The sequence below is a fragment of the Podarcis erhardii genome (assembly GCF_964252035.2).
Source record: "Podarcis erhardii genome assembly, chromosome: 9".
Taxonomy (NCBI): Eukaryota; Metazoa; Chordata; class Lepidosauria; order Squamata; family Lacertidae; genus Podarcis; species Podarcis erhardii.
In genome coordinates this window covers 75726718-75754234 of record NC_138512.1, presented here as the reverse complement: position 1 = coordinate 75754234, position 27517 = coordinate 75726718, and the positions used below count along the sequence as shown (strand labels likewise).

The following is a 27517-nucleotide window of genomic DNA, read 5'->3' as shown; positions in this document are numbered from 1 at the left end:
GCCTATTAAAATATGGTCTGCTTAAGCCTTGCCAATCAGAATGGAACACACCCCTTTTGCCTGTTCGAAAACCTGGGACAGATGAATACAGGCCAGTGCAGGACTTGAGGCTCGTAAACCAGGCTATCGAGACCTTGCACCCAAATGTACCAAACCCATATACCTTGCTGAGTTTGATCCCACCAGAAGCAACATTTTTTACTGTATTGGACTTGAAAGATGCATTCTTCTGTTGCCGGCTGGCACCACAGAGCCAACCTATATTTGCCTTCCAGTGGGAAGACCCTTTGACAGGAACAAAAGGCCAGCTAACCTGGACAAGATTGCCCCAGGGATTTAAAAATTCCCCAACTTTATTTGGCACTGCCTTGGCGAGGGATCTAACAAGTTACCCCTCAATACCGGGAGAAAAGGTGGTTCTGCAATATGTGGATGATCTTATACTAGCTGCAAAGGATTTTGATACCTGTAAAGAAGGGACAGAGGAACTGCTCCACTTGCTCTGGGAAGCTGGCTACCGAGTTTCCCAGAAAAAGGCACAGTTATGTTTAGAAAAGGTCAAATATTTGGGCTTTGACATCTCACACCAACAACGAGCATTGAGACCAGAGAGGAAAGAAGCTATTTGCCTTATCAAGGAACCTACCACAAGAAAACAACTTAGGGGATTCCTGGGAACAGCAGGGTTTTGTAGACTATGGATACCTGATTTCAGTAGTCTGGCCAAGCCCTTACATGAAAGCACTCGAGGTGCAGAAAAGGACCCATTCGTATGGGGACCTGAGCAGAAACAAGCCTTTTTAGTTATCAAACAACGACTTATGGAGGCACCAGCCCTTGGATTGCCTAATTCGGAAAAACCCTTTCAGCTGTATGTACATGAACAGAATGGGATTGCAGCGGCAGTCCTGACCCAGAGATTAGGAAGTTGGAACCGTCCAGTAGCTTATTTGTCTAAACAATTGGACTCAGTAGCAAAAGGATGGCCTCCATGCCTAAGGGCAGTAGCGGCCACTGCGAGCCTTGTCAAAGAAGCTGATAAATTTACCTTTGGCCAGACGATGTATGTGAATGTACCTCATGCTGTTCTGACACTCATGGAATATAAGGGTAGTTATTGGCTAACGAACCCAAGGATGGCTAGATACCAAGGCCTATTGTGTGAAAATCCCAGGATTCATCTACGAGTAGTGAATATGCTCAATCCAGCGACTTTGCTGCCCCTACCAGAGGTAGATGATGAGGAATCACATGATTGTCTCCAAGTAATGGATGAAGTTTATTCCAGTAGACCTGATCTGAAAGATGAGCCATTGAAAAATCCAGATGTTGTATATTATACGGATGGTAGCAGTTACCTGCATGAAGGTGCCAGACGAGCAGGATATGCTGTGGTCACCAATGAGGAAGTTGTGGAAGCTGAGGCTTTGCCTGCTGGCACCTCAGCACAAAAGGCTGAACTTATAGGTTTAACTAGAGCTCTGCAATTGGCAGCCGGATGTAAGGCAAACATCTATACTGATTCAAAATATGCCTTCTTAACCCTGCATGCACATGGAGCTCTATGGAAAGAAAGAGGTCTAATCGGAGCCCACGGGAAGGCTTTGAAATATGGACCTGAAGTAGAAATCCTGTTAGAAGCAGAATGGGCTCCAGAACAGATTGCTGTAATGCACTGCAAAGGTCATGGACGAGGAAGGGATCCAATAACCAGAGGAAATCATGCTGCTGACAAAGCAGCCCGAGAGGCAGCCCAAAAGCCTGTGGGAGGATTTATAGCAGCCCTCATACCAGAGGTAGTTCCAGAAGATGTTAAACCTCACTATACCCCAGAAGAGAGGAAGTGGGCTGATCAGGAAGGAGCAGTTGTGAAGGACGGTTGGATGATCCTGCCGGACAATAGGATTTATGTACCTCATCATCTAGCAGGCACAATTGTAAGAAATTATCATGAATCTACTCACCTTGGCGGTACTGCAACTAGAGAGAGTCTCAGTCGGAAGTTGTATATTATTAATCTATCACAATTAGCAACTTGCATTTCACAGAAATGTGTTCTTTGTGCTAAAAACAATCCCAGGCAGGGACCGGTACAACCTCCTGGAATTCAGCATGTGGGATACGTCCCCATGGAAAGCCTAATTGTGGACTTCACAGAGCTGGTCCCTTCTAAGGGATTCAAGTATCTCCTTGTGTTTGTAGATACTCTTACCGGATGGGTTGAAGCTTTTCCCACCCGAACTGAAAAGGCACGAGAGGTAACTAAAAGACTCCTCACTGAATTGATCCCAAGGTTTGGATTACCTAGATGCATTGGAAGTGATAATGGGCCAGCGTTCATTGATCAAGTAGTACAAGATGTATGTCGAGTCCTACAAGTAAAATGGAGACTGCATACAGCATATAGGCCTCAGAGTTCAGGGAAAACTGAAAGAATGAATCGGACTCTGAAAACCCAATTGGCAAAATTAACCCAGGAAACGGGATTGGGATGGGTAGATGTGTTACCCATAACACTGTTTCGTGTTCGGTGTGCACCCACAAAAAGACTTAAGTTGTCACCTTTTGAGCTCCTGTATGGGAGACCGCCCTCCTTTGTTCAGGATATTCCAGCTGACCTTAAACAAATAGGAGATCATGTGACACAGGGACAAGTGCAATCTCTCTCCCGTGTTTTTGTTTCTCTTAACAGGTGGGCCCTCGAACGCACGCCGTGCAGCATTGCCGAGCCGATTCATCAGTTCCAGGCTGGCGATAGCGTATGGGTGAAAGAGTGGAAACGTGATCCACTTGCACCTAAGTGGCGTGGACCTTACACCGTCTTGCTCTCTACTCCAACAGCGGTGAAGGTAGCTGAGGTGACCCCCTGGATTCATCACTCTCGTTTGAAGAAGTCCGAAGGCAGTTGGACGTGCAAAGGTGACCCCTCTAATCCTTTAAAACTAACTCTCTCCAAAAACCCCTGTATCTAGCCCTACCGGGAACGGGCTAGGTCACGGGCAACATTTGACGACCGGCCTGCTGCAGCCACAACCTGGAAGCTGGCTGACCTGCGCACGCCTGAAGCTTGAGGAGCGTCTGAACCAGCGACTGTGAACGGAAAGATTCTCTAATACAATTGATTGACTGCCCCCCTTGTGGAACAATTATCAGAGATATTACTCATTGGGGATCCTCGGGATATATGTTTTGGTCTTGGTGGTTCCCCATTCCTGTCACTGGGGGAATTATATTGGGGCTAATAATTATTTGCTATCACAATAAGGTAATCTTTTGTGGAAGGAATGCATATACTAGACATCAACATGATTTTATTATTAATCCTGATCCCTTGGGAAGGGGAAGGGTCCTTGAATCTGACCAAATTGGCTAAATATGGATTCAGCCATGACCACAATATGTGGGTAGGTTTAGCTGAAATGGTAGCTAATGTTGCAAATAGGACCAATTGCCTTGTTTGCTCTCTTGGGCCAGATGATTCAGAGGGAGGTATGCCCTTATTACCGATACCATTAGATGCTATTGGTATGGTAAGCGAAATGCCACACCAAACTGAAATACAGAATTTCCCCGGATGGAACTCAACTAAACCATTACGAGTTATACCTGTACAAGGGGAATTCTGTGTACATAAATCATCAGATGCAGCTGATTCTCCCATGATAGGCTCTTCTCATTGTCACTATACTTGGGATTATAAGAAGAATAGTCATACCTGGGCACACGGTACTACCTATCGAACTCGGAATACCTTGCCCTGTGCACCTCCTTTTATTCACGCATGGAAAGTGGTGTGGAACATAACTGTGACAGAAAAAGGCAATCTAACATACTGCACTGTGAACTCTCTACCCCTTTTGGTATTTCGCCTTCTGTATTCCACGTACCAAAAACCTCAGACCCGATGGTTGTGGTGGATATGTGGAGAATGGGCGTACAAGAAACTCCCTTCCAAATGGAGTGGGACTTGTTTCTTGGGTTGGGTATTACCACCAATGTGGATTATGCCCACTAGTTCGGCCAGGCGAACACGAAGGAATGCTGATATTTCTCATATAGCAGGAGGAAGTACCCAAAGTTGGAGCGGTACTGATGATTGGCCGCCAGAGCGCATTATAGCCTATTATGATCCTGCCTCCTGGAATCCTGGTGAGCTCATACAAGGGGCACGGGATCCTATTTATAATCTAAACAGAATAATTCGATTGCAAGCAGTAGTGGAACTTGTAACCAATGCAACGGCCCAGAGTTTGAGACTTATTGCACAACAGTTGGATGAAAGTAGAGCCGCCATTTTGCAGCTGAAAATGGGAATGGATTATGTACTTGCCAGGCAGGGAGGCCTATGTGGAGTCTTGAACTTGACAGGGAATGCCTGTTGCTTTAACATTTCTGATAATGGTGAGGCAATCCGTGTGTTGGCCACAAAGATGGAGAATATAGCACATGTCCCAGTACAAACATGGGAAGGATGGGATATGGGATGGCTCACCAATTGGTTACCTAATGTCACAGGACTCAAAGGGATACTATTGTCTTGCTTGTTTTTCTTGACAGTAGTAGTATTGGTTTTATGTATGATGCCATGTATCATTTCATGTTTTAGAAGTACAATTAGCAAGATGGTTTCAAATGAAACTCTACCTCATATCATGGCCCTATACAGAGCTTTACCTCAGGAATATGATGAAGGTCAAGCTATCAAGGACACTTGGGATGAAGGTCCTTGAGCTTGAAAGGGGGGAATGAGGCACCTAACCATAAGCCTGCATTTTTATCAAAGCTTCTATATATTTCAATCAAGGCTTGTATTTAAAAATGAGCTTAAAAAGGATTTTCAAATGTTTCATGCCAGGCAGAGAAAACCTTGGCCATTCTCCTAAGACAAGGGGGCCCCATTGATTTATAGTAGAAAAACAATTCTCAAAGTCATAAAAAGGGAGAATTACATATGCTGCCCCAAGGCTGAAAAAACACCATTAGGAATGGGGTAAGATAATACTAATGTGCCTCCCAGTAAAATGAGCCAGATCTTCTTTCTAAGGTTGAAAGGCCAAGAGCAATGGAGAAGCATCTAGCTGGCTGTGAAAGGAGGGGTGCAAACTGAAGAGGCTTCTTTTAAAAGTTGTGTTTTACTGAGTTTCTTCCTTTTTACTTTGAAAAGCTTTATTCTTTTAAGAGGCTACCTATGATAAATGTATGAAATATATTAGCTTAAATATATTGGCTTAAATGTAATTATGCAAAGGATTTAAGGAATGCTAGATTCTTATTTCATATGGTTGTAAGAGTTGTATTTATCCTGAAATTAAGTCAGCCACCAGCCTAGCCCCCCCCTGCCAGACAGAAGACGCCATCCAAGCAGTCTTGATATATAGTTGTCAGGCATTTGTTTAGAAACATTAAATGAAGGAAATCTTTCAATGTTGATGTGAAACTCAAGATCCTTGACATCTGTTGAACATAAAAATGTAAGATTAAACATTTGTTTTAGAAGGCAATAGGGCAAGGAGGGCAAGAGGTGAGCTGGTAATTAAGATTCCATGTAAGATATATTATTACTTATATGTCATATATATAGCTCTTTGTCTCCCTTATAAGGGCAAGGAAATGGGTGTATCTTTTGTAGGTGTATCTTTTGTGATTGGTTCTAGCAAACAGCCAATAGGAATTTCAACCAGGCTGATTGGACAGAGGCAGCCACAGGAGGAGCAAAGGGGGCTGGATTAAGGGAATATAAGTGCTGGCCAGAATGGCAGGAGGCCAGGCCAGAGCTTGGTAACCATGTACCACTGTGCCTCTTATTTATTTGTCTGACAAATAAATTACTATTTTAATTTCTCTATTGCTGCGTTGAATATTTCATTCCAGCTAAGCGTTAACCACAAGCAGGGTGCTACACTAGCACTTTAGGAGCCATGCAAACCTCCCTTGTTCTGCCCAACTTGTCCTTCACAAAGGCTTTCCCTTTCCTCCCCTCGGCTTGTTTGCACAGCTTTCCAGGCCTGTCTGTCAGGTGTGGGGATTGTTCTCGAGGCAACTCGATCCTGCTACACACCCTGCCAGGGTTTCTGGCTCCAGATGTTGACAGGCGACTGGGTGGAGGGTTTTGCGATTCCAGGAAAGTCAACAGGGAGGAATCGGCCTTCCATTTAGCAGTCCTTGATTGGGATTCATTTTATTTATGGTGCTTTTAAATGCTTTTAAGTGTTTTCAGTGCTGTTTCTGATAGGGTTACTGATTAAACTGTTGTAGTTTTTTAAAAAAACACTTATATTTATTCCATGTTTTCTGTCGTCTCTGTTTTTGTTTGTGCTGTGAGCCATCTTGGGTCCTTCAGTTGCTAAAAGGCAGGGCAGTATAAACATTTCAGCAAAAGTGGGACGTTTTATTTTCGTGACTCTTTACCTCCAGTTGCAGGGGGACTAGCAGGTGAGCTGTTTTGTTCAAGTCTTGCTTGCAGGGTTCCCCCAGGAATCTATCTGGCCACTGTGAGAACAGGAAGCTGGACTAGATAGGCCATTGGCCTGATCCTGCAACAAGGATCTGCTTATGTCTTGTTTGAGACAAGAACATTGATCTGTGTGAAAAGAATATAGTTGTGAGAGAATCTGCAAACAATAGGCAGCCGAGGCAATGGAAAGCCTGGGTATTATTAACACCAAATGTCTAAGAAAGTATGGTGCAGTGTTTTATAAGAATTTTAAGGCCATAATAATAATAATAATAATAATAATAATAATAATAATAATTTATTATTTATATAATGTCTCCCTGGACTCAGGCACGGGCACAACCCCCTCTCAGGGGTTGACCAAACCATCGAGTCCCTGGATTCCTTTAACAGAATGCCCTTCACATAGGGATGGCGAGAGCGTTCTCCCATCCCTATCACATGAACCAGAGCCTAACTGCAACCTTACAAGTTGTGACGATTTGCTACGCAGCAGGCGAAACCCAAATGGCAACAGCCAATCAGCCAAGGGGGGGGAATTCCTGCCGTGCCCCTGTCCCAAAGACAGACGACACACGACGGCATAGCAAGGTTAAGCGCAAAGCCCTAAAAGTAGGGAGAGGTGAGCGGGTGTTCCGAATGCACGCGCCAAAAGAGGAAGAGGTCACGTGCATGGGCATAAATAGTTCCTTCGAACCATTTGGACTGCATCTGATTGGCCAGATTGCACCCAGCTTCGAGGGACCTACCAATCGGGTGTTGTGGCTGACCAATCGTATCCGCCCACAACACAGGGTGCCGGTTTTCCAGGTCTCACCACAATATGTGCCCTCTTTAAGGGAGGACCCGATTTCTCGCACAAGAGGTTGTGATGGCCAGCAGCCTGGATGGATTTAAAAGAGGACTGGAATAACTCATGAAAGAGAGGGGGTCACCTAATCCAATTCCTGAAGTGCAGGAATGTTTCACCCAACATGGGATTCGAACCCAGAACCCCGAGATTATGAGCCTCATGCTCTGCCGACTGAGCGACCAGGCTCCTAACTTATCCTAATGCCATCAGTACCGATCACCTTTCAAGGGAACAACAAGCTGTTTTATCGACTCTCTGCTTCTTCTTCTTTTTTAAATTTTAAAATAGAGGTTTAGATCTTGATGATATCTCTTATAATTCCACAATGCAGAGAGCTGGAGCGAGACTAAATCAAAGAATGGGGTGCGGAGTGGGGAATATAAAGGCATTTAATTAAAGGGATGAAAGGTCTTTTGCTTGCATATATAATAATAATACGTCACAAAGCCCAGAGCTGAATGTTCCGCAGGTCTCTTTGCCGCATAATGGCAAGATTTGCAAAATTTCCATATGTAATATTTAGAAGACAAAAGACGTACCATGTTCTCTAGTCTGTTTTATTCTGCATCGATCATTGTTTAAGAAATGGCCTTGGAACATCACCAAGGTCTTTGAACATTCCAGTTTCACAGTCTTTTGTCACACAACTGTCAGTCAAAAGGAGACAAGCATCATGTTTGGATCTGAAGTACCATGATAAGTATTTTTCCTCCCTCCCTCCCTTTTCTGTTTTACAAAGTCCCAATCTGTAAGGAATGTTGAATGTGCAGAAGGAAGAGATTTACTCTCCAGCTGCAAGCAGGTAGGTGCTGTCCATGCTTTGCTCTTCGCCAGACTCCCACCGGACTTTTTCTTTTTAAACAAAGTACAGTGGTGCCTTGCAAGACGAAATTAATCCGTTCCGCGAGTCTCTTCGTCTAGCGGTTTTTTCGTCTTGCAAAGCAAGCCCATTGACGGCTTAGCGGATTAGCGCTATTAGCGCTATTAGCAGCTTATCGGCTTAGCGGATAAGCAGATAAGCGGCTTAGCGGCTTAGAAAAAGGGGGGGGAGGGGAAAAAAACCGCAGGAACTCGCAAGACATTTTGGTCTTGCGAAGCAAGCCCATAGGAAATTCGTTTTGCGAAGCACCTCCAAAACGGAAAACCCTTTCGTCTAGCGGGTTTTCCGTCTTGCGAGGCATTTGTCTTGCGGAGCACCACTGTACCGGTAGTTATTTTAAACATATGTTTGTAGGCAGCCTTACCAAAATATCGACAGCAAGAGGCGCGTTTTCTTTTACGTTGATTTCAGCTGGAGAATTAAGCACACACTTATTAGGGAAGCATAGGAAACAAACGGCATTAAGCCAAAATAAAGTCGTCCTTCATTCAGGGCATAGTTAAACTATGGAACTACCTGCCACAGTAGGCAGGAATGGCTACCAATCTGGATGGCTTTAAAAGAGCGTTCGAAAAATTCATGGATGAGGAGAGGGCTATCAATAACCAGAAGCTTTTCTTTTGGGAATTATAGGGACAGAACTAGCTAAAATGTATAGAAACTGATTCATGTACAGCAGCAAAAATGTTACTTGCCCCAAAATGGAAAAAAGCAGAAGTCCCTGTAAAGGAAGAATGGCTACAAAAACTTATGCAGAAATAGCGAAACTCAACGGAAGAATAAGAAATCAAGATAACAATTTTTTTAGAACAAAAGAATGAAAATAGTTTATTGAATACTTACAGATAAATTATAAACAGATAGAAACATAGGCAAGATTATTGTCACAACCTGCAGTTCTATAAGAGTATATATTTAAAGAAGCTGAATAAATGAGCAAATTACCGTATTTTTTGCTCTATCAGACTCACTTTTTCCCTTCTAAAAAGTAAGGGGAAATGTGTGTGCGTCTTATGGAGCGAATGCAGGCTGCGCAGTTATCCCAGAAGCCAGAACAGCAAGAGGGATCGCAGCGATCCCTCTTGCTGTTCTGGCTTCTGGGATTCAGAATATTTTTTTTCTTGTTTTCCTCCTCAAAAAACTAGGTGCGCCTTATGGTCTGGTGTGTCTTATAGAGCGAAAAATACGGTAAGTCAATTTGGATATGGAGAAGATATGAAAAACAAATTTAAAGAACCGCAGAAAGAGGGGGATGGAAGTCAAGTTTTGAAATGTCAGAATGAATATAAAATTAGTGAAATGTTTAAAATTTGTGAAATGTATAAACTTTAAAAGAATGAGTGAATGAATGAATGGCTTTGCTCTGTCTCCATCGCCAGAGCCAGCAATGCTAGAACCACCGGAGGGGAGAGTTGCTCTGGTGTTTGGGTTGCACTTGTGGGTTTCCCCTAGGAATCTGGCTGGCAACTGTAAGAACAAAATGCTGGACCAGTTGGGCCACCCAAGGAGGGGTATGGCTTACCAAGAGTCCTGAGGGGCAGATAGAAAAGACTGGAAAGGCTGAATTTGGCTCCTAGAATCAAAGAGTTGGCTCATTCTAATCCCCCTGCAATGCAGGAATCTTTTGAGCAATGTGGGTCTCGAACCCAGGACCCTGAAATTGAGTCTTATGCTCAGGGCCGGATTTTGGTTTGATGAGGCGCTAAGCTACTGAAGGTAACAGGGCCCTTTATATGTCCAGCTGTCCTTCGTCAACAACAAATCGTCGCTGTTTTTTGTGTTGAATATATGCTCTATGGTAATTTATGGACCTCATAGGTATCTAAAGATATCTCCTGGTATGCCCCGCGGAGGACCTTAAGCTCCACAAATGACAATATTTTGGAGGTCCCAAGTCGCAAGGTGGTTAGATGGGTCTCAACTAAGGCCAGGGCCTTTTCAGTACTGGCCCCGACTTGGTGGAACGCTCTGTCACAAGAGACCAGGGCCCTGCGGGACTTGACATCTTTCCGCAGGGCCTGCAAGACAGAGCTGTTCTGCCTGGCATTTGGTTTGGACTCAGTCTGACCCTTATATTTCCCTCCCCTTATGGTTTTGATCTATGGGCTATTATTAAAATGAGGCTGCTTTTTAAATTGTATTTTAACCTGTATTTTAAATTGGTTCCCCCCCATTATGTTTTTATTGTAATTTTACGGGGAGGGCAGGGTATAAATAAAAAAAATATTATTATTTATATTATTATTATTAAAGCCATTTGCACATAACAAAATATGTATTTTATCAAAGTAATTGTTGAACTGAAATACAATTAAGAAGAAGTATATTAATAGTGAAATACAATGTTTTATGGGTTGTTTTTAAAAGTCTGGAACAGATGGATCCGTTTTGCATTACTTTCTATGGGAAAGCGCACCTTGGTTTTGGAACGCTTTGGTTTTGAAACAGACTACTGGAACAGATTAAGTTTGAGAACCAAGGTACCACTGTATATAGAAATGAGCAAACCAGTGATATTTTAGGGAGCAGGCTAGCAGGCAGGGCCCATGACTTACATCATAGGAGCCTAAAGGTAAAGGGACCCCTGGCCATTAGGTCCAGTCGTGGCCGACTCTGGGGTTGCAGCGCTCATCTCACTTTATTGGCTGAGGGAGCTGGCGTACAGCTTCTGGGTCATGTGGCCAGCATGACTAAGCTGCTTCTGGTGAACCAGAGCAGCAAACGGAAACACCGTTTACCTTCCCGCCGGAGCAGTACCTATTTATCTACTTGCACTTTGACTGCTTTTGAACTGCTAGTTTGGCAGGAGCAGGGACCGAGCAACGGGAGCTCACCCCGTCATGGGGATTCGAACCGCCGACCTTCTGATCAGCAAGCCCTAGGCTCTGTGGTTTCACCCATAGTGCCACCCACATCCTCATAGGAGCCTACGCAACACAAAACACTGTTGCTGTATGTAGGTTTTATTTTATTTGTTTTTTTATCTTATATTTTGGAAATGTGCATCCAGTTTTTTTCCCCTTTAAATTTTTTGGGGGCCCCCAAGAGAGTGGGGCCCTAAGCTATAGCTTGTTTAGCTTATACGTAAATCTGGCACTGCCATGTTCTACCCAACAGAGCTATACCTCAGGAACCTGGACTTGAGGTTCTCCACTCTATCCATGACTAAAAGATTTGGCACCCTTTCTCATTCCTTCGCAAAGAAGCCAGCTGTTGCTTGCTTTTGTAGGGAATTGCTCAAAACAGGGACTTGCAATCAATGGAGGTTGCTCAGAGCATGGGCTTGATTGATCGGGACGACGATCGACCGACAGATGCTGACGCTGGCCCAACGGCTTATTGGAAGAGTCTCTTGACCTTGCAACCTGGACTGTGCATTTACTGTCACAGGGGATATGCAGCAAGGGAAAAGGTCGGGGAACAATTTATTAAGGGTTGTTAATAAATCCTGTAAGCAGTCTTGCGTGGGTTGCTATTCAGCATCAACTCTTAAAGGTTCCAGAAGCAAAAAAATTCACAATATCGATTCCATTCCTTTCCTACCCAGCACCAAAACAGTGATGGCATGTTTTGTTGGAACCAATTCCCGAATCATCTATTATCATCATCATCATTAAAATTGAGTCAAAAGAGGGTGGTTGCTTGCTACATGTCAACATTTATACCCCTAAGACCATTGGATTTTGAGATCAAAGTTGCGCAGGTTAGTAAAATCACTTAAATAACACAGGTGGGGTGTAGAGAAAAGGAATTAGGAATGGAAATTGAACAAAAGCAGTGTACAGTCAAACCTCGGTTCCCAAACGCCTCTGTTATTGTATGTTTTGGTTCATGAACGCCGAAAACCCGGAAGTAAGTATTCCGGTTTTTGGACGTTTTTCAGAAGCCAAACGTCCGACAATCTTGCAATCTCTTGCAATCAATTGGAAGCCACACCTTGGTTTTCAAATGGGCTTCCGGAACGAATTATGTTCGACAACCGAGGTTTGACTACAGTGGTACCTCAGGTTAAATACTTAATTCGTTCCGGAGGTCCGTACTTAGCCTGAAACTGTTCTTAACCTGAAGCACCACTTTAGCTAATGGGGCCTCCTGCTGCTGCTGCGCCGCCGGAGCACAATTTCTGTTCTTATCCTGAAGCAAAGTTCTTAACCTGAAGCACTATTTCTGGGTTAGCGGTGTATGTAACCTGAAGCGTATGTAACCTGAAGTGTATGTAACCTGAGGTACCACTGTATATAATTTTGGGAGAAATTGTAAACAGAGAGACTTTGTCTTTCTTACTTGAGGGCTTGTATGTAGCGAGTAAACATTCAACCAAACACAGAAGAAAACTTGCTCAGCCAGTCAAGGCAACAAGGCATATGCTACCTCAATAGAGATCATGCCGCTCTTGCTGCTAAGCAACACTTCCCGCCCCCCACACCTGGTTGGCTGACTTAGTAATAACAGAATTAACCCTCAAGTTACAAACTGAATGATCCTTGCTGTTGCGCACCCAGCAACACATGCACCCTGTCCTCATGTGCTGCGGGGCAGGGAAGGAAGCGCCGAAAACAAAAAGTTTGCTTAAACTTTCCAAGTTCATTTCTTTGTTAAATTGACACGGTAAACACAACGTAAAGCTTGTGCACGCTTGCAATATGTTATGTAATGGGCACAAAAGCATCGCAGTTACGTGACTCCGGCCCATTCTTTCCGCTGCGGTCTGTGTGCTCTTTGAGTTACTGCGCAAGCAAGATCGAGTGTCTAGGCCAACTCTATTGTTGCTCGCGAGACAATGCCTTGCCTGATTGCAATAGGGTTAGTCTCTTGTCCTCCAACCTCCCTCCTCCAAAACCAGCCCCGAGAGCCGGTTTCAAAAGTGCAATGCTCTGGAAAGAGCAGATTGAGGTTTGCAGCCAATGCCAGGATTTTTGAAGGACGTGGCAGGTCCCACGAAGCAATCAAACGAGTGCAAATTTGGAAAGGCCTGCTATTTCCCACCTGCGAATGTGCTGGCATTTCTTTGATGTGCCAAGGCGTTCATCTGATAGGCGTGATTTCACAAAGAAGTAAGCAGAGACAAAGGCGGAGGGCAAGTCCTTGCCTGGGATATAACGTTACAGGTTTTGGATGACGAACAAGAACAACATAGAAGGGGCAAAGCGATGCTGTTCCTGTGCGCATTTTGCCGTGTGCTCTAAAGCAGAGCTTCTCAGCTCTCTGGTGTCACCACGGCAGTTATTCCCACCCCAATGTTCCACAGAAAGGCACCATATCAGATCCCTGAAGTGTCCCACACAACCTGGACTGTGGTGGAATCATGATGAATGGTCAGCTGATGGTTTGTGAACCGGTACTGTTCTGTGGACCATGACTTTGAGTTGCTGTTGGCATCCGTCAGTCTCGAGAGACAATAGGGTGCACCTGTAGGGGTGAAGTCAAACCGCTTCGTTAGCAGCACTGAAGTGACCTCCCTGGGGCACAAGCCTGGGCAGTGTGCATGGAGGTCCTGGGCTGCCCTGAAGACAAGACCCCATTCTTGGCCTCAGTGATTGGGGTCCAAAGGAAAGCAGAGCAAGATGTTTGGCACCAGCCCAGCTGCAGGAGTTGTCAGAAGGAGACTTGCAAGGCACTATCCAACTGCCTCAGGGACTCCACTCCAAATTTGTGTAGCATTTACTCCTCAGCCTTTTCTTCTCTTGAAGATGTCCTGCAAGGCAGCGGAGGTTTAGGATGAGAGTTTTCCTTCACCTAGATGGGCTACCTCCAAAGGTTGATAGTTCCCCGTCTGTGCCTCACTTCCTTCTACATCACGTGCAAAAACTGCCTTCTTGACCATTGGACCCACTATTGGTCTTGTTCTTAAAATCCGGCCAATGTATTCGCCTGTTTAAAACACTCTCATTTTTTTAAAAAATTTCATCTTGATTTCTGGGCTTTCCAGTTAGTTTTTCCATTTCAGCATAGTCCTTTAACTTGGTTTGCCAGTCTTCTTTGGTTTGGGACTGCTTCCTCCTTCCATCTTGGGCCTAACGGTACCCACGACAGCACATGCTTTTAATGTGCGTGCATATTTCACGCAGTGCATAGTCAAAACTATGGAACTCACTGCTGCAGGGTCTTTGCTTTCCTTTGGACCCCATCAGCGAGGCTGGGGGGGGGGATCTTGTCGTCTGGGCAGCCCAGGACCTCCATAGACACTGCCCACGCTTGCGCCCCCAGGGAGGTCCCTTAGGTGCAGCTAGTGCAGCAAAAACAACATGGGAAGCAGCAGTGACGAGTTATCAGTCTCTGGTGCTGCGATTCTCCAGCAATTTGACTTCACCCACAGAGGTTCACTCCATTGTCTCTCAAGCCAGAAGGATGCTAACAACTTACCATATTTTTCGCTCCATAAGATGCACCTAGTTTTTAGAGGAGGAAAACAAGAAAATAAATATATTCTGAACGAAACAGTGGATGTATGATTTTTGTGGTTCATACTGTGGCCACAGACATGTGATTTGATGGTGAGGATGTGGGTGGCGCTGTGAGTTAAACCACAGAGCCTAGGGCTTGCCGATCAGAAGGTCGGTGGTTCGAATCCCCGCAATGGGGTGAGCTCCCGTTGCTTTGTCCCTGTTCCTGCCAACCTAGCAGTTCGAAAGCACGTCAAAGTGCAAGTAGATAAATAGGTACCGCTCCGGCAGGAAGGTAAACGGCATTTTTGTGCGCTGCTCTGGTTCGCCAGAAGCGGCTTAGTCATGCTGGCGACATGACCCGGAAGCTTTACCTTTACCTAAGGGTGGTGAAGCTCAGGCCTGCATCCACAGCAAAACCAGTGGTTGAAATGAAGAGGCTGTGAAAGTAGGTCCCATAGTTGTCAGGTTACAAAGCACATTGATCCTCAGGATTTTTGCATTGGGTCACCCCAAATTCACCATCAGATCACATAGCATGTCCATGGCTACAGTCTGCACACAAAAAACACACACATCCACTGTTTTGTGGGGCCGCAATGGTGCAAAAACGTGGTTATAAAGCACGGATCCACATGGATTCTCAGGATTCTTGCATTGGGCTACCCCAAAGGTAAAGGTAAAGGGACCCCTGACCATCAGGTCCATTCGTGGCCGACTCTGGGGTTGCGGCGCTCATCTCGTTTTATCGGCCGAGGGAGCCAGAGTACAGCTTCCGGGTCATGTCGCCAGCATGACTATGCCACTTCTGGCGAACCAGAGCAGCGCACGGAAACGCCGTTTACCTTCCTGCCGGAGCAGTACCTATTTATCTACTTGCACTTTGACGTGCTTTCGAACTGCTAGGTTGGCAGGAGCAGGGACAAAGCAACGGGAGCTCACCCCGTCGTGGGGATTCGAACCGCCAACCTTCTGATCGGCAAGTCCTAGGCTCTGTGGTTTAACCCACAGCGCCACCCGTGTCCCTTATGTTTTGTTTAAAAAGCATCCCACTGAACACACAAAGTTACAGCAGGCAGCCTTTTCCTGATCAGGGTATAAAGGAGAGTGGGGAATTGGCTCCAGGATGTGTGTATCTATCAGGCACCGGAGCAGGCCTAGTAGGAAAGTTGGCAACCTTAGGCCTATATTATTTTCCGCTCAGTTTGCATATTTGGGCACACTCCCTCAGCAGGTATTTCTCCAAACTCAGACCTGTGATTGCACACCCATTTGTCAAGTGGCTTGCTCTACGTTTTGTGCACTTGGGGGGAGGGGAAAACCAGACTCTGCAATGACTGGCTTCTTGCAAAAACTTCTGCATTAATTCTCAACCGCCTCCTCCTTCTCTTCGAAGCAAAGGCATGCAAATAACTGTCTGCGAAGACTTGGAGCTGCAGTCCTCTAGAACCCAGCCTGGGTGCATGAATTTAACCATGAATCATAAATTCAATAAAATATTAAAATTAAGAACAGTCGCTAGTGATGTACTAGATAATCTGTACAAAATAGACAGAAGAGTCAATATTTATTTGGAAACAAAAAAGAAAAAAAAAGAAAAAAGAGAAATTGTGCGTGCATCATTTTTCCAGAATAAAGTGCGGGGCTTTGAAGGTGCCCCCACAAAAAAACCTATTTCTATTACATCATTTCCTGTCCCCAAGGCTTTCAAAGTGCCGAGGAGAAAAACCGGCCTGCTGTTGCCATTTCCACACTCTGCAAAGCAGTGCACTTTGGGCAAAATGAAGCCTGATTCAGAGAGGACCGTGTGCGAGAGCTACCTCTTGACCATAGTGGAAGGTAAGCATGTATTTATTTTATTTATTTATTTTTAGGCCTGCAAGCTGCGAAGAACCGCTGTGGAAACAGGTGTGGTAAAGAGATGCATGCATAAAAGACTATTGTGTCTTGGGAGGTCAGAGAGTTGTTGTTGCAGGCGAGCCAGCAAAATGGCGGCCTGGATAGATGGAGACTCAACTGAGAGAAATAGGCCCTTTGGGAAAAGTCTTCTCATTCCTCTAGATCAGCGGTTCTCAAACTTCTTTTTTTTGGTTTGTCCCCACCAACCTTGGTTCTATAAATTCATCCCCAACCCTAAGGAGGACAATAACACAATAAATAGAATTCAGAACAGTAACGGTCAATTGCACATTCTGTTCAAAACCTAGCCCAAACTTCTTCCTCTTTTAATTTAATTTTAAGATTTTGAAATTTACAAACAATTGTCAAACAACCAAAACAGAAAGAAATTTCCATAAATTTCCACGGACATCTTCTGTATTAATCCAATTCTATTAAAACTCCACTGCAACCATAGTCCAATGTTAAACTACAAGTGTCATTCCAGTCCTACTATTAATTTTAATTGTTTACCATGATTTCTAGAGTAAATTATATATATTTCCCCATTCCTGATTAAAATTTTGGTCTTCCTGGTTTCTAATTCTTCCGGTCATTTTTGCTATTTCAGCAAAATCCATCAGTTTAATTTGCCATTCTTCTCTGGTAGGGACTATATCTTCTTTCCACCTCTTGGGCTAGTAACGTCTGAGCAACATGCTTTCAGTTTTGGTGGTTTGACAATTGTTTGTAAATTTCAAAATCTGAAAATTTAATAATAATAATAATAAACACCCAGCCAAAACTATTTAGTTTAATTAATTCAACAGCAGCAACAACAAATTTATTATTCATACCCTGTCCATTTGGCTGGGTTTCCCCAGACATAATAAAAACATAATAAAGACACCAAACATTAAAAACTTCCTGATACAGGTCTGCCTTCAGATGTCTTCTAGAAGTTATGTAGTTCTTTATCTCCTTGGCATTGGAAGGGAGGGCGTTCCACAAGGAGGGTGCCACTACCAAAAATGGATGGACTTGATCCAGAGATGTCAGATAACTGCATTTCAAATATTTTTACTAACGGAAATGTAAGGATGAAGGCAAGGCATAGCATAAAAGACTCATATGTAACATGCACAAACCCTAAGTTGTTACCTGTGTGGTAACTAATTATAGTGGTACCTTGGTTCTCAAACTTAATCCGTTCCGGAAGTCCCTTCCAAAACCAAAGCGTTCCAAAACCAAGGCGCGCTTTCCCATAGGACGTAATGCAAACTAGATTAATCCGTTCCAGACTTTTAAAAACAACCCCTAAAACAGCAAGTTAACATGAATTTTACTATGTAACGAGACCACTGATCCATAAAATGAAAGCAATAATCAATGTAAAAAGGTAAAGGTAAAGGACCCCTGACAGTTAAGTCCAGTTGTAAATGACTCTGGGGTTGCGGTGCTCATCTCACTTTATTGGCCGAGGGAGCCGGCGTACAGCTTCCGGGTCATGTGGCCAGCAGGACTAAGCCGCTTCTAGCGAAACCAGAGCAGCGCACGGAAATGCCGTTTACCTTCCTGCCGGAGTGGTACCTATTTATCTACTTGCACTTTGACGTGCTTTCGAACTGCTAGGTTGGCAGGAGCAGAGACCGAGCAACCGGAGCTCACCCTGTCGCGGGGATTCGAACCGCCGACCTTCTGATCGGCAAGCCCAAGAGGCTCAGTGGTTTATACCACAGCGCCACCCATGTCCCAATTAATAATCAATGTACTGTACTATAAAATAAATAAGACAGCACTGTATTGTAGATGATAAAAATTCTTAGCTGCACTGATAATAGTCATTGTTGGGATTGGAGGCTTTTATCCACTTCCGCAGACGCACATTCAGTCAATCAATCAGTAGCTGCACTGGATTCCACACAGTCACAAAAACAAATTAACTGAAAAAGCCCCAAAAGCAGAAGCACCAAATTTAATCTGTTCCAGAACTCCATTTGACTAACGAGATGTTCAAAAACCAAGGCGCAGCTTCTGATTGGTGCAGGCACACCGGAAACAATAGCCGACAGCTGCATTGGACGTTCAGCTTCCGGAAAACATTTGAAAACTGGAACACTTATTTCAGGGTTTTTGCCGTTTGAGAACCAAGGCGTTTGAGAACCCAGATGTTTGAGAACCAAGGTACTAACTGTATAAGCAAATCAATAGCTATTACCAATAATTTGCTTGTGGATTGTGACGACTTAGATCCGAAAATACAAACGAAACATGGACAAAGGGAATAGTTCTGGAAGCGACGAGAGCAGTAAAATTTAAGTATCCAGTGAGGAACATGTTTTGCTCTGCTTCATTTCCACTCGTATCTGTTGTAGCCTCCAGCAGAAAGCGTGTAACTTTCTATACCACGGATATGTACCCGTTTATTTATTTGTTTTGTGTCCCGCTTTCGTCATGTTTATAGTGCGAGAGCGCCCCTCCGGATGGCAATAATGTGGTAACATTGGGGAAGCATTGCAGAACAACCAGTAAATCAGAATGTTGTGCCGAACGGTCCAGTATGAATCCACAACAATTTTGTTCTTGTTCCGTGTTTGCCGCTAGTGAAAAAAATGCCCAAAGGGGCATCATTTGCTTTTGAAACTGAGAGTCCTTTCTTTGCATTATGAGTTTGGGGAGGGGTAGGCTGTACACAGAGGCCCTTCTAATTCCTGGAATAGTCAGGCTAGTTTCATGGTGAGGTATTGGCTCTAAGTATGGGTCATTAAGGTAACAAAGGAAGTGGCTCTGTGCCAGATTACAGGCGAGTGGGTCCCCCCTTCCTCAGCTCGCTGGTAGTTAGAAAAACAGCACAGAGTTGGCAGTTTTTTAGTTAAGTGTGCTAGAAGCTAGAGGAACAGGCAGGCTGGAACCTGAGAGGGGGAGACATGCTTGATTTCTGCTTGATTGGGGTGTTAATGCTGTGAACCCTTTCATTGTAGGCTCAGGTTGCAGATATGTGTGCCATGCAAAAACCAGGAGTTTCTGCACCACATTTAACACACGAGGCATTGCACATATCTAGCGTAGTGGGCAATTTATGATTTTGCTATTTTATATTATTTGATTTATTGATTGCAGTTTTGTTACATCTTGGTTTTGTATTAATGGGATGTTGCCTTCTGCGGGGGCTTACCTAGCAAAAATGATGTATAAATAAAATGCGGACTGTCCTGCCTTGGAGGTTTCTAAGCAGAGGTTGGATAGCCATCTGTCATGGATGATCTAGCTGAGATTCCTGCATTGACAGGGGTTGGACTAGATGACCCTCAGGGTCCCTTTGAATTCTACGATTCTGTGATTTTATAATGCAGCAATTAAAGGGCACATCCTGACCATGCAAAACCACTCAGAGCTGGGCCAGTGAGGGGGTGTGGCCTTCCATCATGTAGAATGGATTGGTGAGTTGCATTCAGCTGGTTCCTCACTGGTTGTTGTTTAGTCGTTTAGTCGTGTCCGCCTCTTTGTGACCCCCTGGACCAGAGCACGCCAGGCACTCCTGTCTTCCATGTCTCCCGCAGTTTGGTCAAACTCTTTTTTTTTTTTTTTTTAAAAAATAATATTTATTAAGAATTTAGAAAATACAAAAGGAAAAAATGAAAATTAAACATAACAATATAATAAAATACAAAAACAAAAACACTACATGACACATTGAAATTAATAAAGCAAAACAAAAACAATTAAAAACACTTCCAATATTTTCAATCTTAACTTTCATTCACTTGTTTCATTGACTTCCTCACGCCTCCCTTTTTGTATTCCACTTCAGTTAACTATTTCAGCAAGTCCTTTCCATCTTCATCTATTTTCTGTCCTATAATTAACATATTCTAACCTGATTTTTTCCCTTTAATACATTAACAATCTATCTGTACCTAGTTCCTTATAACATTTCTGCCAAAGCCATATTACTTCATTCCACCATTTTTCTAAAGCTCATTAATTTTACAATATTTCTGTAAATAATCTTTAAATTTTTTCCAATCTTCTTCCACCGACTCTTCTCCCTGGTCTCGGATTCTGCCAGTCATTTCCGCCAGTTCCATATAGTCCATCAACTTCATCTGCCATTCTTCCCGGGTGGGTAAATCTTGTTTCTTCCAATACTTCGCGATGAGTATTCTTGCTGCTGTTGTTGCATACATGAAGAAAGTTCTATCCTTCTTTGGCACCAATTGGCCGACCATGCCCAGGAGAAAGGCCTCTGGTTTCTTCAGGAAGGTATATTTAAATACCTTTTTCATTTCATTATAGATCATCTCCCAGAATGTCTTAATCCTTGGGCATGTCCACCAAAGGTGAAAGAATGTACCTTCAGTCTCATTACATTTCCAACATTTATTTTTGGGCAAATGGTAAATTTTTGCAAGCTTGACTGGTGTCATGTACCACCTGTAAATCATTTTCATTAAATTCTCTCTTAAGGCATTACATGCCGTAAATTTCATACCTGTGGTCCATAACTGTTCCCAGTCAGCCATCATAATGTTATGTCCAACATCTTGTGCCCATTTAATCATAGCAGATTTCACCGTTTCGTCCTGAGTGTTCCATTTCAACAGCAAGTTATACATTCTTGACAAACGCAGTTTGGTCAAACTCATGCTGGTAGCTTCAAGAACACTGTCCAACCATCTCGTCCTCTGTCATCCTCTTCTCCTTGCGCCCTCCATCTTTCCCAACATCAGGGTCTTTTCCAGGGAGGCTTCTCTTCTCATGAGGTGGCCAAGGTATCGGAGCCTCAGCTTCAGGATCTGTCCTTCCAGTGAGCACTCAGAGCTGATTTCCTTCAGAATGGATACGTTTGATCTTCTTGCAGTCCATGGGACTCTCAAGAGTCTCCTCCAGCACCATAATTCAAAAGTATCTATTCTTCAGCGATCAGCCTTCTTTATGGTCCAGCTCTCACTTCCATACATCACTGCTGGGAAAACCAGAGCTTTAACTATACGGACCTTTGTTGGCAAGGTGCTGTCTCTGCTTTTTAAGATGCTGTCTAGGTTTGTCATTGCTTTTCTCCCAAGAAGCAGGAGTCTTTTAATTTCGTGGCTGCTCTCACCATCTGCAGTGATCATGGAGCCCAAGAAAGTAAAATCTCTCACTGCCTCCATTTCTTCCCCTTCTATTTGCCAGGAGGTGATGGGACCAGTGGCCATGATCTTGGGTTTTTTTATGTTGAGCTTCAGACCATATTTTGCGCTCTCCTTTTCACCCTCATTAAAAGGTTCTTTAATTCCTCCTCACTTTCTGCCATCAAGGTTGCGTTATCCACATATCTGAGGTTGTTGATATTTCTTCCGGCAATCTTAATTCCGGCTTGAGATTCATCCAGCCCAGCCTTTCGCACGATGAATTCTGCATATAAGTTAAATAAGTTAGTACTCTGCAAACCACCTGAATGTCCCAACAAACCAGCCCTGTACGGTGGGTTAGGAGCATAATGCCACACTTCAGATTCTGTCCAGCATACAATCCCGGAGGATACAGTCCAGCCCGTGGCATCCTCGCTTGCCCCTTTGCTCACCATTTCTGGTGCACTAAAGTGTTTTAACACTGCAGACTCTGGGGTGTCAAAATGCAATTCTTGTGTAACGTTCTGTTCTGTCCGGGGAGCAAATGTCCCATCACTTCCCTCCCTCCCCAACTCCTCTTCTTTCTATAGCGTAGGAGACATCGGGAGAAAAACGAACTTAGCGAGGATTCTCCACCACCCGAGCTGGAATGATGGAAAGCGCGAAAGTAAACAAATTTGGAACAAAACCGTTCCAAAGTGCCACCGATGATTGAGAGTGAGTGTGCTTTAAAAACAGAGCGCTGAAGTGGGCAGGCTGTCGTGGCAAAATGCCACATCAAATTGGTCTGTTGGTTTAAAGCGCTGGAAAGTTTATTATCGTTCAACATCCAAGGGCTCAGCTTTTCTAAGATGAAAAAAGCAGAGAGTTTATGTTTCGCAAGTGGGGAATCTCAATTGGGGAGGAGCGAAGCAGGGCTCCCCCCGACAGGCGATTCCCACAACTGGCATTCAAAGAGTACAGACCCTCCAAATGTCCCTATTTTCCAGGGACCGTCCCGGATTTACGGAAGTCATCCCGGTTTCTGATATCATGTGGGGTAACTCAGTGGGTTAGAGCATGGTGCTGATAATGCCAAGGTCGCAGGTTCAATCCCCGCATGGTACAGCTGCATATTCCTGCACTGCAGGGGGGTCAGGCTAGATGATCCACAGGATCCCTTCCAACTGTGTTCCTCTCAACAGTGATTTATGTGTTGTGGATAGAGAGATAATTTATTATGGTCGGAGACCAGCTTATAAAACACACTTGGGGGTAAAATCCCAGAAAGAAAACAGTTAAAACAATGTACAACAATAAATTTAAAATTTATAAATGTGATAAGCATATAGACACTTAAAACTTTAAGATAAGCTACCTCAGAGAGATGACCCAGAGTCACCCATGGAACCGAGTTTGGGGATTTTCTTCATGAACTAGTTTGAGTTGGGGGACGGTCTGCGCCTACAGATCTGTACACAGAATATGGCGACCATCTGGGTCGTCTTATGATCTTTGGCTAACAGGAAAAGGTCGAATTTTTGCTTTTCCGAGAGGTCAGCGAGCCACACCAGCAGGGGATCAATGGTCTTACTACATATGTGCCTCTTCATAAAAGGGACATCTAAAGAACAAGTGCCCTGGGCTTTCTATATCCCCCAATGAACAGGCGCAAAGTCTCTGAGCATATGGGACTTTTTAAAGGCTCCTTCCAGGACCGGCGAGGGCAGAGCTGAGCTTCTGGCGAGTGTAAAGGCCCTTCTTGCATTTTTGGATACCAGAAAGAAGAGATATGCTGCAGGTGCGGCTATATATCTCTCGATTTCTCCAATTTTATAATTGGGGCACCTTGAGCAGTCCTGTTGTCTCTCGGTGTCTATGATTCTTTACCTGACCGTAGCTTTTGCCTGGCCCAACCCCAGACTTAGAAGGGCTTGAGGGGCAAAACCCAGTTTCTGAAGGGTGTTCAGGACTGCCGTCAGCCAGCCTGACTGATTATGTGTTGTGAGTTAACGATTTGCATAGTTGGCCATATTGATGACTCCCCAGCCCCTTAGCAGGCCAGTGCTAAAAGCTCTCCAGTAGTTGGTTAAATGGTTTTTGTACGCCACTACGGCAGCAAGAGTACTCTATGCACAAAAATGGAAAACATCAGAAATCCCAACAAAAGAGGAATGAGTACTCAAGGGAGGAATGAGGCACTCAGAAATGGCGGAACTCATGGTTTAAATAAGGAATCAGAAAGATGAAATATCTTTGGAAGAACAGGGACCCTTTTCTGTCTAGATAAAACCACAATACAGCCAAATAAAAGATCAAACAGGTTTTGACTTACGAGCAATGGAAAGAAAATAGAAAAACATTGTAATATAGGGTTTAGGTCAGGGGTCAGCAAACTTTTCCAGCAGGGGGCCAGTCCACTGTCCCTCAGACCTTGTGGGGGGCCAGACTATATATATATATTTCTTTGGGGGGGGGATGAACGAATTGCTATGCCCCACAAATAACCCAGAGATGCATTTTAAATAAAAGCACACATTCTGCTAATGTAAAAACACCAGAAAGGCCCCACAAATAACCCAGAGATGCATTTTAAATAAAAGGACACATTCTACTCATGTAAAAACACCCAGTTTCCTGGACCATCCGCAGGCCGGATTTAGAAGGCAATTGGGTCGGCTCCGGCCCCCTGGCCTTGGTTTGCCTACCCATGGTTGAGATGAATAGGTAAGGTTAAGAGGTTGGATTGGCAGCAGGCAGGAGAGAGAATGAGACCCTCATGGATGTAAGGATGAGAAGTCGCCAAGATAAAAAGATTTTGATGTAAATTGTATGTTATATGATCTGAATGTAAGTCAATGTAAAAACCCCCCACATATTTTCAAAGAAAAGAAAAGGCTCTCCAGTAGCACAGAGGCTTTTCTGGGCATTGAGATATGAGATTTGTAAGGGTAGCTCGACAGGAATGCCGAGTGTCAAACTGCTACCTTTTGGAAGATTTGCACCTGCAATTTAACTACCAGTGGCTTTTCCCTTAATGTACTTTGAAAATACTTTTGATTAAAAGCCTGGCTAGAGAGAGAAGCAAGTGTAAGGCCTGCCAAACCTTTGATCAACCCTGTTAATTTATCAAGCCCAGAAAGTGTGGCGCGGACTTTGCCATTTAAGCATTGCTAGCAACGCACAGCAGATTGTACTGCGTAAGAAGAAAACCGATAGCTGAACTCCCTCCAGCTTTTGTGACTCAAGGAGCTAATGGAATTATTTTCTTGGGTTGTCGATAAGATGCGACTGTGATTGATGGCGCATGCTGCTGCCTCATTTATAGAGCGCCCTGTATTATCTCTGGGGGTTGTGCACACTGGATTAGGCAGCTTTAATTCCCGATGGATTAATCATAGATAAATGTTCCCTTTTGGGTTTTATGCATGCAGTAACAAGCTCAGACTAGGAGTACATGGAGAGCATAAGTTTTCAGTACAGTGGTGCCTCACAAGACGAAATTAATCCGTTCCGTGAGGCTCTTTGTATAGCGGTTTTTTCGTCTTGCGAAGCATGCCCATTGACAGCTTAGTGGATTAGCGCTATTAGCGGTTTAGCGGCTTTTAGCGGATCAGCTGATAAGCGGCTTATCAGCGGATCAGCTGATAAGTGGCTTAACGGCTTAGGAAAAGGGGGAAAAGGGGGGGAACCCGCAGGAACTCGCAAGACATTTCGTCTTGCGAAGCAAGCCCATAGGAAATTCGTTTTGCGAAGCGCCTCCAAAACGGAAAACCCTTTCGTCTAGCGGGTTTTCTGTCTTGTGAGGCGTTCGTCTTGCGGGGCACCACTGTAAGTGATAATGGGGGATGTAATCCACTGGGAGCAGTCAAGTACAACATTCCTTGTTTTCCTAGAGTGGACATGCAAGGGGATGTTTGGTCCAGCCAATCGAAACTTCCTGTTTCCTCCTGGGCTGGAGCATCCTTCCTTGCATGTGACTAGAAGTGGGCGTGGCCTTACCTGTCCAGGTAACAAAAAAGAGAAGTCACATAGCACTCTCTCTCTTTTTGACTTTCTTCTTCGTTGGACCAGCTTTTTAGCTAGGGACTGCTATGTTAGCTTTCAGCTAGCATAAGCACTGGGATTATACCCCCATATGGGGTAGATCCACATGTACATATTTGTAACTAAGTCTGCCTTCAGGGATCCAACTGTGAACTGATGTGAGTAAACTTCTTTTATTGACTTTAGGTAAGATTGTTTGCAGTGATAGTTTTGGTTATAATATGAGAGGGAAAAGTATACTGCAGTGGTGTGTGTGTATGAGTATGTATGTGTTTTCTTTAAAGAGAGAGGGGGGAGGGGGAGAGAAAAAGAGAGAAGGAAGAGGAGCGAAGGGAAGAAGAGGAGGGGGGGGAGGTAACTATAGCAGTGGCGGTGGTGTGGGGAAAAGTTTTGTTTTAAAGGAGGGGGTTTAGGTAAGATTGTTGTGTCTTTATTCTTTTACGAGGGATTAAAGGGAATTTACCAGGAACTATACAATTCAATCTGAGACAGACTGAATTGTATAATAGTGAGAGGCTTACACAAGCCTGCAACCAGCTATCTGCTGTGTATTTAAAGGGGAATGTAAACTCTGCTAAGTAAAGGAACTTTCTAACGCAAGTTAGGAAGGATATAAATAAACAATATATCCTCTCCTGCCACTCTGAACATTCCCACAGATATTCCCCCCCCCCCGCCCCGCTTTATTAGGTTACAGTGTACAGCATGGGGGGACTTCAGTTGCACAGTGAGGATTGAATATTTGGCCGATGTGTATGAGTTGAGATGAGAGAGAAAAAATAGCACATACATTGTCTGGAGAGAATAACAAACAATGGCATTTGGTGAGTTTGCATATCTGCATCCTGTTTCAGCCTAATTGAATACAGGCTCCTTCAGAGAATTACTCTGCAAATTACACAGTTCTTCCAAAACCTCTTTGGCATGTTGCAATTCTTTGATGTGTATGATCTGTGAGTCTTCCACCGAAAGACAGATAATGGCCTTTGCTTGCTTATCTTGCTTATCCCATTATTCAAAATTAGCAGCTGGGCATGGGTCAGCAATAACTCTGCCACAAATCTTGCTTCCAAGGAGATTCTATATTTTGAATTTCCACAGTTGAAAATTTTGCTCGCTCAACTTGCGGATTATTTTATTTGCATACATTCTAGCCATTTTTTTTGCCGTTCTCTTCAGACAAGATGTCTGCTATTTCTTTCATCTCCACTCATCATGCAAACAGTTCCTGCATAAATAAAGCCTTTGAACTCCAGAAACTGTTAGTCACTATTCCAATCTAATTCACCTAAACAGCAAGTTCTGCTAACACCAGTGTGCTAACTCCAAGTGTTTTATATAGAAGCACAGTTGGTATTTGCACCTATCCTATAACCATCTTGGGAGGAGTGGTGCTTATTATTGATTAAAGTTGGAGTCTTGACAAATTACTTTCCCCAATGAATTGGAAACCATCAGTCAGTCACTTGCACTTGAGAAAGCTTCATCTTTTAGTCTTTAGTTATTAAAAGACCACTTCCGAATGATGTTTTATTAAGCATTCACTTTGATTTGTTCATGACATTGCACCAAGCAAATTTTGTTCTGCACTTTCCAGTGCATTTCCCTGTGACTTTGCTTTGTGCAAAGATTCCAGTGTTGGAGGGGAGAGAGGTGTGAGGTTGTTGTAGTAAAGCCCTTCCATTTAAACAGCTGGCATGGAACAGGTATCCCAACAAACAGAAGAGGCATCTAGCTAATTTGGTATTTGTGCTAGTTTGCCATCAACTTTATATAGAACTTGAAAGCCTTGTTATCACTCCATTCACTGTCCAGAGCAAGGAGGGTTCCTCAGTTACTTTGGCGCTCTTGCAGGTGACGTCATTGCTCTGTATTTTTTTTAAAAAGCCATGGACCCTTGTTCATCCTCTTTATAGCATGGCTTGTACC

At 43.9% G+C, this 27517-nt stretch overlaps 1 protein-coding gene across 2 annotated transcripts in view; it reads left to right on the top strand.

Moving 5' to 3' along the window:
• The first annotated feature begins 8049 nt into the window (after window positions 1-8049).
• The window catches only part of SLC4A11 (solute carrier family 4 member 11), a 252993-nt gene continuing 233525 nt past the window's right edge, over window positions 8050-27517 (top strand). Inside the window, exons 1-2 of one of the 2 annotated variants that reach the window (XM_081876743.1) lie at window positions 8050-8109; window positions 16274-16409. In XM_081876743.1, the coding sequence (XP_081732869.1) occupies window positions 16352-16409 (58 nt within the window). In that variant the 5' untranslated portion in view covers window positions 8050-8109; window positions 16274-16351. Of the gene's footprint in view, window positions 8110-16273; window positions 16410-26808; window positions 26850-27517 lie in introns of those variants that run through there. The other variant, XM_081876742.1, reaches the window with a different exon arrangement.